Genomic DNA, 11,321 nt, shown 5'->3' with positions numbered 1-11,321 from the left:
GCCATGGCCACTGAGCCTGCACGTCGGAGCCTGTGCTCCGCAACGGGAGAGGCCACAACAGTGAGAGGCCTGCGTACCACAAAAAAAAAAAAAAAGGTAGACTAAATCAGCATCCTCAATCTGAAAGATTTTGTTAAAACCCAGATTTCTAAATCTCATCACAAACTTGGGGTGGGAGAATGGCAGATGGGCTGGAGGATCACACTAGGACCCTGGATTTATAGTAAGTTCCTTAGCTAACGCATATGCAGCCAACCTGGCTCGTGCCAACAGATGGACACTGTGGGGAATCACTGGAAATGGGTTCCATGCTTCCTTCTAGCTTTAAGATCCCTTACTTTTTTACAAAGTCTCTGGGCTACTTGTTTCTTCCATACCATTCGGGAATATGTGTAAAAGTCTTATCACAAAGAAATACAACACATATCAAATTCTAAAAACTACATGATTTTATTTATAAAATTCAACATATTGCCTACTATTGCCCATGTCCATTTAAGTATTCCTCACTTACAGCTCTCATTTTTCAAAATAAAGATCTTTGAAAATATACTCAGGTAGAGCAAGGTATACTAAATATTTTATTAACTTGATATCCCATGGACATCAATTGCTAACACTATGGAAAAAGGGTTAATATAAAACAGTACAAAAGCATTACAGACAACAGCTTATCAATACTATCTTCATTCCATTAGTGGAATTTACTCATGTAGTTACCTTTATTCTTGAAATTATTTCATTTACAAAACGATTATTCTTTGCTATCACTTCAGCTTTCAGCTGTTTTAACTTCATTACAATGTTTTCTTCTGACATTTCAGTAAAGGGCACTTGCTTCACCTTGGATAAAAACTCTTGAATAATTTTTTCACCTTGCTGAAAAACATGTGAACGTTTCATTAGTCTTTAAAATGACTTTTCTAAAAGTCACATTAAATAGTAATGAATTGTCCCATTATAATTTCAATCTAAACACTCCACCCAATATTTAAACAACATTCTTTAAGTTTTAAGTGTGCACCATCTAGAATTTATAGCAAAGGCCTTAGTTGACTGTATTTCTTCATAGCAAGTCATTAAAAGGATATTTCTAAATATATTTTCAGCTGCTAATGCCAAAGAAACTGAATATTTTAGTAGTTCCCAAATCCCTCAGCTTTTATAACTGATATATAAACTTAACCTTCTGGGGGAAAAAGAACTCAAGGTTTACAAACACTATAAGCTATAAACAGTCACTGAAAATTTAATACTCATACACACATGGGATGTTTCTTCTTTGTTTATTTTACTGCCTAGTTATTGCCATTCTAAAGAACGTGGTTATTACTTGCTACGTGACCCGTGGGCTAATTCCTTAACACACATTCCTCATCCGTAAAATGGGGACAATAATATTACCAACCACACAGGGCTGTTGTGAGAATTAAAGAGTTAAAGCGTGCAAAGTGCTAAGAACAGTGCCTGACAAAGGATATAATGTTTATTACTGCATGTGAAGCTGAACTGAAAAGTCTGCTTTTTACCAGGGAGCCAGTTAGTAATATGTACCTTAGAGGTGAAAGGCAGATAATCCAAATGATAAGACAGAGAAGAAACACATCTCTATTAAATAACAAGTGCCTCTTTTTCCCAAAAAATAAAATCTAGATTGAGTAACATTGATAATTCTGTTATATGTCTCCCTTAGCTTAAAATTTTTAAAAAATTCATTGTAATTAATATTATCAATGGGATATGACTTCTATTCTAATTGGGAATCATTTACATAAAGAAGCCTACCTAATCCTGGATAGCTGTGGGGCTGATACCAAGACCGTTTCATATCCAGGATGGCAACCTTCCCTACTTAAAACTATTAACAAGTTATAATACATATCTCCTGCTTGTATAGGTACAACAGATAAAACCTTATCTTTTAAGCCCCAAAATCATACACATCATCTATTATTGTAACATCATCTATCCTTCAAGTAAGAACAACAAAAAATTCACCAGGTAAAAGCTAACAATGTGGGCTTCCCTGGTGGCGCAGTGGTTGAGAGTCCGCCTGCCGATGCAGGGGACACGGGTTCGTGCCCCGGTCCGGGAAGATCCCACATGCCGCGGAGCGGCTGGGCCTGTGAGCCATGGCCGCTAAGCCTGCGCGTCCGGAGCCTGTGCTCCGCAATGGGAGAGGCCACAACAGTGAGAGGCCCGCGTACAGCAAAAAAAAAAAAAAAAAAAAAAAAATCTAACAATGTGACAAGAGGTTGTCACAATGCATAATCACAGTAAGTGCTGCCAGGACCTAGATGTAAATTAAGATTCTTTTATTTTCGTTATTACAAGAAACTAATAATCCTTTAATTTTTTAAAAATCCACTGGGCATATGCTTATACCTTTCTGTGTGAACATCTAAATTTCACCCACCACTCAGAAGGCCTAACTTAAGATCCACTGCTCCCACAAGAACTGAAACATCCTGCCCACAGAGAGCTTTCCTGAGTAAACATTTGTCATAATTCTCTATGACATGTTCACTATTACTACCTCCCCAACTAGTTTCTAAACAACTGGAGGGAAGGAACTGTGTTCATTTCTTCATCATCTTAGCTAAGCACTGAGTAAATATGTAATTTAACTGAACTCGATCTATTTGTTTACAAGTAATCAAAGATGTGCATGGACCTCTATAACTCCTTTGAATTATGTATTTTAACCTATACTAATATTCCTATCCTCCTACTTTTGAAATCTGGTACTTGAAATGTTATCTTTCAATTGTGCAGATGTGTGCAGTGGTGAAACCAAAATGATACAGATGGATTCTTTACAGTGCAAAGAAATGTAAGTGGAAACCAATAATGAATGTTCAATAAGTAAACATTAGAATCATACAGGAAAAAAACAACTACAAAAATAATTCGACAAACCTCTCTTTCCAGATAGCACCTCTTTGCTGCTGGTTCCATTTCATCATATTCCTGTGGTTTCCCAATATTCTGAAATTCCTCTAGTTCCAGGGCTTTTTGTTTAGCACACTCTATTACATGCCTGGGGAAATTAGCAAGCTCGGCAACATGAATCCCAAAACTCTGATCACAGACACCTGTAAGAAATTTGAGGCATGTGAGGGGCAGGGTAGGAAGAGACAGCAATTTATGCAAATGGAACTTACTTTCTCACTTTGTCATTAGGAAACTTAACTTTGTATTATTTCAAATACATTAGCCAAATGTTTCAGAGTAACTTAAGGAAATTTTAATTAAGCCTCCAGTGAAAAGTGGTTATGACTTGGCACACAGTGCTATATTTTATCCTCGACAAATGTAGTAGGAAAAATAAAAATAGCAGAGAAAAGCCTTGACAGATAGTCCTCAAAAGCCTAGACAAATATCTGAATCGGAAGAAAAATTAATCAACACAGTATTTCTGAGGTTTTCTCATTTCATAAGGGAGGAACTAAAGTACTGTGGGGAAAAAAAAAGATAAATGTAAAGTGTCACTAATTAGGAGGAGTATTTAATTCAAAATGTATTTCAAATGACAATGAAATTTTTGACCCAAATCTAGTCTAGTAAATTTTTAGACTAGGTATGTTAACTTCACCCACATTTGCAGAAAATAAACTGACTTAAGACATTCCTTCCAAATGTTAAATACCAGTGATGCTCTCACAGTGTTATCATGGAGCTCCCATTTTTGCCTCAACTGTAAATTTTCCTTTAGCCTAGTTATATATCCCATGCATTCTGGAGCTGGATATTCTGCACAGCTTAGAGAAACAAAAATAAAATAGAAGCAAGTGCTTGATAAACATCCACAGTGAAGGAGGAACCTGTTCCTATCGACTCCTAATTTCACCTGGTCTTTTTTAATACCTTGAACCCATTTCTTTTTTCTTTCTTTTTTTTTTTTGTGGTATGCGGGCCTCTCACTGTTGTGGCCTCTCCCGTTGTGGAGCACAGGCTCCAGACGCGCAGGCTCAGTGGCCATGACTCACGGGTCCAGCCGCTCCGCGGCATGTGGGATCCTCCCGGACCAGGGCACGAACCCGTGTCCCCCGCATCGGCAGGCGGACTCCCAACCACTGTGCCACCAGGGAAGCCCTGAACCCATTTCTTTCTCACACAAAACACCTTTTAAAAGCAAAACCTCAACTTCATGCTAAATGCCATGTCCAACCAAGAGTATCTATATTCTCTATCAACAACAATGCAAACAGTAACTCAGAAGGATTCCTAAGAAGCATAAGCAACAAAGAATCAAAAATAATCTCATTTATATGCAACCAACTGATGCAGAAAAATGCGTTCATGGAAAATCAGAGAGCCATCTGAAAAAGCTATTCTGATGACTGGTGAAATGTTAAAGCAATAAAAACTTTACAGTATGTTAATCTCATCAACGCAGTCATCTGATTAGCTGCCAGGTCCACTAATGACAAACTTTTCTCAAAGGATGAAATGCCAACAAATAAGTCATTCCTTACCTGATAACTACTAACAATTTCAAGGTTTCTGGAGACCCCAGCTTTAAATGAACCTGTTATATAACACATTCTTAAAAATACAATCAGATGATTATGACAGTTTATTAAACAGTAACAGCTAGAGCCTCAGAACTTCAAAGCTTATTGTTACTATCAAGTAGCTAATTTGACAAGAAAACATGCTGCCATGGGAGGTAGAACAAAACCCCTGTGACGATGTTCAAAAGTGCAGATCATTCTTTCTGTGACCTTTTTAAAATGAGTGGTTCTACCATGACACATAGAAATACAGATAACATACCACGTCCCTGTCCCCAGTCTGTAAATTAAGAGGTAAATGTGTTCTGTAAAAACATCAATAATTCATCCTAATGCAGAATAAGGCAATTACTAATGATTCCAAGGATAGGAACACCGAATTTACAGTCCACCAGTGGTATGCACTCACCTTTCTTCACCTGATAAAGCATAGTTAAGGTCTCTTCAGTAGTTAGTGCTGTGACATGTAGATTATTAACAGTTGGTATCTGATTGGCCAAGGCAGTAAGTTCATGAAAATGGGTTGCAAACATGCAAAAAGCACAGATCCTTGTTGCAATGTACTCTGATATAGCCCACGCTAACCCAAATCCGTCATAGGTAGAGGTTCCTCTTCCCAATTCATCTATGATTATTAAAGAATCTTTGGTTGCAGACCTGAAACACATAATTATATGAAAATTTCCCATGATATAGCATGTGGTAATGCAAACAACAAAATTAAGGCAATACAATGGGAAAGATGTGCCACAAATGTAACAGATTAATTATCTTAATATACACAAAAATTCAATAAGGTCAATGAAAAGCACTAAAACTTCAGTAAGAAAATGGGCATGGACATGAACAAACAACTAACATAAGAGGAAACAAATGGTGAATAAATATTTTTTAAATTACCAATCTCATTAGCTGTAATCTAAGATTAATTTCCAAATAAAGCAGCTATCATTCATTTCTTAACAATCAAATCAGTCAAGATTAAAAAAAATAATACAAGAAGATGGGACAAGGGTGTGGTGACACGAACACTCGCATACACGGCTGGTGGTCACGTGAATCTGTGTGCCTGCCACAGCCCTACCAGCACCAGATATTAGCATTTTATTTTCTCTTTAACCAAATGAAAGGAGGGGAACTTTTTTTTAATTAGAGAATTTGACAGTTCTTCATGTGCTTATTGGTCATTTCTTTCTTTCTCCATGAAATGTCACTGACACCTTTTGCTTATTTCTTTAATTTTTTAAGTTATGCATATTAACTTATTGACTAATTACTGAACATTTGTATTGCTTCTATAATTCCCCACAAACAATAATCAAAACATAATTTATTAAGGATCTACTATATGCAAAGTACTTTAGAAGACTCCAAGGAATAGAAGGCATAGCCTCCCTGTCTTCAAAGAAGCTCCTAAAAATGAAATAAAGACAAGAGATTTCATAAACTCTAAAATTAAAAGCTAATAAATTACAGGCATGTCAAAGAGTTCGAAGAAACACCCATGACCTTAGGCACATGTGACAAGGAAAGTCATCAGAGAAGTAGAATTTCTGTCATTACGGGCCTGTAAAGATTAGAAAGGACTTGGGTAAACAGCAGGGAAGGACCATTCCGGGTAGTGTGAACAGCGTAAGCAAAAGCATGGCAGTGGGGAGATTCATAAGGTAAACAACTACCAGAAACCTTAAGAAGACAATATTAAAAATCAAAGAAGCTTTCCACAACTATCGCCAGTCACCCTTTTAAGATAATATAAAGTGCATAAAGCTCACAGGAAAACTATTAAACTAGATAAAAGATCACAGATGTTTTATAGATGAACCTGCAAATTTACTTTTCAAAGGACAGAGACATCCATTTCCATTTTCAGGAGACTGGGAAATGAACTCACCTGAGAATAGAAGCAGTTTCTAACATTTCAGCCATGAATGTGGAGACTCCTTTCAACTGACTGTCACCAGCCCCTACCCGGGCCAAGATGCAGTCCACGATGGACACTTCTGCTGACTCACATGGCACAAAACACCCAATCTGGGCCATGAGAACTACCACCCCAGTCTGGCGAATATATGTTGATTTACCTCCCATGTTGGGACCTACAAAACATGATATCAAAAAGCAAGATTATTAACTTATTTTTGCTACTAATAAATTGAATATTACTCCTAAATTGCACATCGGTGACTAATTACCTAGGTCATGTGATATGACTTACAAGAAGCAGACCACAGGCTGCCCAAAGGCATGAACAGAGTTCCTGCCTTATACTAGTCCCTGAAACAATGCTATTTTCTCTTCAGACAAGCCTATGCTGTGCCCTTCTTCAAGAGGACCCATGAAAAATATATCTTACCTATAATTTGACTATGGTCTAGAAAGAACATACAGACCACTTCCCCACAGCTCACAAAGCTGCCTGCAGGATAATTTTATGACATTCAGAAAACAGTACAGGCCTAACTGATTAATTAACTAAACACTATAATTCATTAATAAATGCATCTATCACAGAATGAATCAGTATGATCAAGTCCTTCAAATCAAGTAAATTCCACACTAAAACCCAAAGACATGACCCTACTTTTGGAAAATGTGCAATTTACCAACTAATGGTGTTAGATTATATGAACAACTTGAAAATCCATTTGGGGAAATAAAATACAATCACTGACTGTTTCCCAAACACACCAAAGACTCCTATCACCCCTGCACCCTAACACTTTTATTTTCTAGAATCTCATTAAGATCTCTCAAAACCCTTTAGTTTGAGACAAGCTACCTTAGTCTATATACAAGTCTACTTTTTTCGAGTTTCACATGAATATAGTGTCATGTCTTTTAAAGAATTGCTACCCTAAGCTGAGGTCATTCCAGCACCTAATTCTGTTTGACTTTCAATGACCTCACTATTGAAAGGTTTGGCCCAAAGGTAAGCTTGGAGGATGAAGAGATGTTCATTTTTAAATGCACTGAACCCCTGGAACAGGGGTTTCATTCTGTTCACATTCATTCATTCATATATTATTAATATACTACTAACTAGAATGAACAACGTTCTTTTTCTAACATCAAGGACTAGGATTTTCTTCATCAACTTAAAATATATTTCCACTCCAACATAATAAATGGGAAACATTACCCACAAAAAGCCCATAAACTAGGTTTTTTTACCAGTAATGATGTGGAACACCTGTTTATCTTTTTCAAAGTGAACATCATTAGGAATAAATGCAACTTCATCTTGAACTTCAACACAAGCATGTCTGGATGCTTTCAGTATAATTCTCCCTTGTCCTTTCTCCAAAATGACCGGCCGTACATATGGAACAGGTGCTCCATTGGACACGTGAGCAAAGCTGACAACAGCATCTAGCTGAGCTAACACATCATTTAGTGTCTGCATCGGTTCTACATAGCCTATATAAAAACAGAAAAGGTACACAGGAATATTGGATAAGAAAAAATACATATAAGCAGCTGTAAGAATAAATTCAACCCTCCTCCATTTGGGAATTCAAAAACCATTTCCTAATTTATATAATTTTTAAAAACTAACCGAGGTTTGCCATAACTAAACATGAAAGGAACACCTAAAACTTAACATGAGGTTAAAATGTGTTGTCACATTTTCCCTTACTATGAACAGATTTCAAAAATAGAGTATGATGCCCTCCCTTACCAAGATCCATTAAAATATAAAAGGTGCATAGATGCTTGGACTTCCCTGGTGGTGCAGTGGTTAAGAAACGGCCTGCCAATGCCGGGACACCGTTCAATCCCTGGTCCAGGAAGATCCCACATGCCGCAGAGCAACTAAGCCCATGTTCCACAACTACTGAAGGCGGTGTGCCTAGAGCCCGTGCTCCGCAACAAGAGAAGCCACCACAACGAGAAGGCTGCACACTGCAACGAAGAGTAGCCCCCAGCTCACGGCAACTAGAGAAACCCACACGCAGCAAAAGTTGACATCACCAATGATACGGCAAAAGACATCATGTGCCCCTTAATATGAATCCACAGACAACAGTAATGTCTGCGTATTCCAGACAAAACTGTATCACCTGAAAACAATCATGAGGAAACATCAGACAAGCTCAAACTGAGAAATGTTCTACAAAATAAATGGCCTGTTCTCAAAAAAAAAAATGTGCATAGCTGCTTATATAAGGAAATGAGGTAGAGGTTAAAAAAAAAACTAACAAGAAAAAGCTTCTATGGAAAAGCTTTCATGATATATTGATAAGGTAAGAAAAGCAGGGTGCAGTGATATGTGAGGCACAATTCTAAATTTTAAGAGTCTGAAACCAGGACGGCATTTCACAATTATCCTAAGAAACGTGCAAACACTAGGTAATAAGATATAATGTGACTGTCAAGATTGTTACTTGAGGTTTTTCTCCCATGCAGTTAAATTTTAGCATAAATTTAGTCCCATAACTGTTTCTTAAAACACTTTCAACAAGATTCCACTCTGCTAGAGCAGTAAAACTAAAAGCTATTACATACATTAAACAGTCCCTGACACATGCTAGGGAAAGCATGATTAGGCAATAAAAATGGTCAAAATTTTCAGAATAGATTCTAAAATTTTAATAGGTTGGAGGGGCTGGTATAACAGACACATGGCTCACACGGAACTATCACATGGACATCAATGTGACAAAAGCTTCAAAAGACAATCAAGAGAACACTGTTTAGTTTTAGAAAAATACAACATTATGAGTTTAATCAAATGGCAGAAAATCTGACTAATCTCTGATTCCCTTGTTCCCCATAAAAGTGATAAAATATTTTTTGAAAATAAAAATTAACTTATGAATTTAAACCACTTTTAAATTTATTCCTGTTTTACCTAACATATTAAAAAGGGGGGGGAGGGGGAGAGTTCATCATACTACCCTACCATATAGCAATAGGAACCTGTGAGAATTACTTAAATATTAGTGGAGTACTTACATAATTACTTTAACTCATAAAATTTCTAACATACCAACAAGAATAGGTTTATAATAAAAGAAAACCAAAAGCCTCTTAATCAAGAGTCTATATTTGGTATCTCACAACACCTGGCTCTTCACAGCATCACCTTTTCTGGTTTAAGAGCAAGATAAATTACAAAAATGATCTATTACATTTTTAATAAAGATAGTTTATAATGTATATATTAGATCAAGAAAAGGTTTCATTTAAATTCAAGGTGAATCCAAATACAAAACCTTCAATTTAAATGTTAAAATCTAGCAGCTTTAACCTACTAGGTATTTAATGAATATTAGTTAATATTATTTTGGGGGAAGACTCCCAGTTTGAATATATGTAGTGTTTTTTAGGGTCCTTACAAATGCAATCTAGGCTAGGAACATAATTAAACTAGAAGATTACCATGCTACAGCAATCTGATACCACCAAGCAAAAATGTAATCTTTACAAATCTCTTTCATCTCAACACAAATAAAACCCTTTAAAAGTTTTATGTTTCTTTCTGATTTACTATAAAAATTCATAATAGTAAAACAATTTACAGAATTATACATGCTTATACTTTTTAAATGACTTACTACCCCTAAATAATCCAGCACACATACCCTGAGAACAAGGACATCTTCCTACTTAATCACTATGCACACCCAAGAAATGTGACACCAATATCATATTATCTCATATTAAACTTTGCCAATTTGTCCCAATAGTGTCCTTTATAGCTAGTCCCCAATTCCAACCCCTAGTACTGGATCCAATCAAGGATCATCCTCTGCCTTTGACTCTTCTGTCACTTTAAGTATCCTTTAATCTGGAACAGAACCTGCCCATTCCTTCTTTGCTTCCATGACACTGACATTTTTAAAGAGTGCAGGCCTTAAAAAGTATGTCCCACAATCTAAATTTATCCAATTATTTTTCTTCTTGTTACTATTCAGGTTAAACATTTTTTTTTCTTTTTTCTTTTTTTTTGTGGTACGCGGGCCTCTCACTGTTGCGGAGCACAGGCTCCAGACGCGCAGGATCAGCGGCCATGGCTCACGGGCCCAGCCGCTCCGCGGCATGTGGGATCTTCCCGGACCGGGGCACGAACCCGTGTTCCCTGCATCGGCAGGCGGACTCTCAACCACTGCACCACCGGGGAAGCCCCAGGTTAAACATTTTTTTCAAGACTACTACAGGTATAACTTGGAGATATTGCAGGTTCAGTTCCAGACCACCGCAATAAAGGGAATATCACAATAAAGCAACACACAAATGTTCTGGTTTCACAGTGCACATAAAAGTTACATTTACACTATACTGTAGTCTATAAGCAATAACAAAAAAAGTATATACCTTAAATTAAAAAATACTTTATTGCTAAAAAATGCTAACCATCATTTGACAAGGTAGGGTTGCCACAAACCTTCAACATTTAATGTATTGGTTCTATTAAATTTACCTGAAGAAATATTGACAATTTCTTTAACAATGGCATCCTGGGCTTCCTCATATTCGGTTTTATTTTTGGTATACTCTTCATTGAGAGAAGTCAATTTACTGCAAATCAAGATAATGGTATATATTAAAACATCTACTGGAGATAATGTGCACTATATAAAACATATCCAGAGTATTATCCTATAAAGCATCAAAACAATTAAAATCAAAATATCAGTAGAAAATGGGCAACTCATTAGGGGCGGATGTGGCTGGAATTCAGTGTAGTAACATTTATGCTGTTTGGAATGGTCCAATGGCACCAATAGTATTCTTGCTATAACAATTATTCCCTTGAGTAAAATTCTGGTCTGTGACCTTTTCTAAAATATTTAAATG

General features: G+C 36.7%; 1 protein-coding gene across 1 annotated transcript in view; it reads right to left on the bottom strand.

Annotated features, from left to right (window-relative positions):
* Positions 1–481: 481 nt before the first annotated feature.
* Positions 482–11,321, bottom strand: part of MSH2 (mutS homolog 2) — a 72,640-nt gene continuing 61,800 nt past the window's right edge. The window contains exons 11-16 of the mRNA XM_082852348.1: positions 10,945–11,042; positions 7,692–7,937; positions 6,412–6,616; positions 4,927–5,174; positions 2,920–3,095; positions 482–879 (exon numbers count right to left, since the gene is read on the bottom strand). Coding sequence (XP_082708474.1) covers positions 709–879; positions 2,920–3,095; positions 4,927–5,174; positions 6,412–6,616; positions 7,692–7,937; positions 10,945–11,042 — 1,144 coding nt within the window. The 3' untranslated portion in view covers positions 482–708. The remainder of the gene's footprint in view (positions 880–2,919; positions 3,096–4,926; positions 5,175–6,411; positions 6,617–7,691; positions 7,938–10,944; positions 11,043–11,321) is intronic.

The sequence above is a fragment of the Leucopleurus acutus genome (genome assembly GCF_964270905.1).
Source record: "Leucopleurus acutus genome assembly, chromosome: 12".
Taxonomy (NCBI): domain Eukaryota; kingdom Metazoa; phylum Chordata; class Mammalia; order Artiodactyla; family Delphinidae; genus Leucopleurus; species Leucopleurus acutus.
The sequence above is the reverse complement of the archived record's forward strand: the minus strand, read 5'-3'. Positions and strand labels throughout refer to the sequence as shown.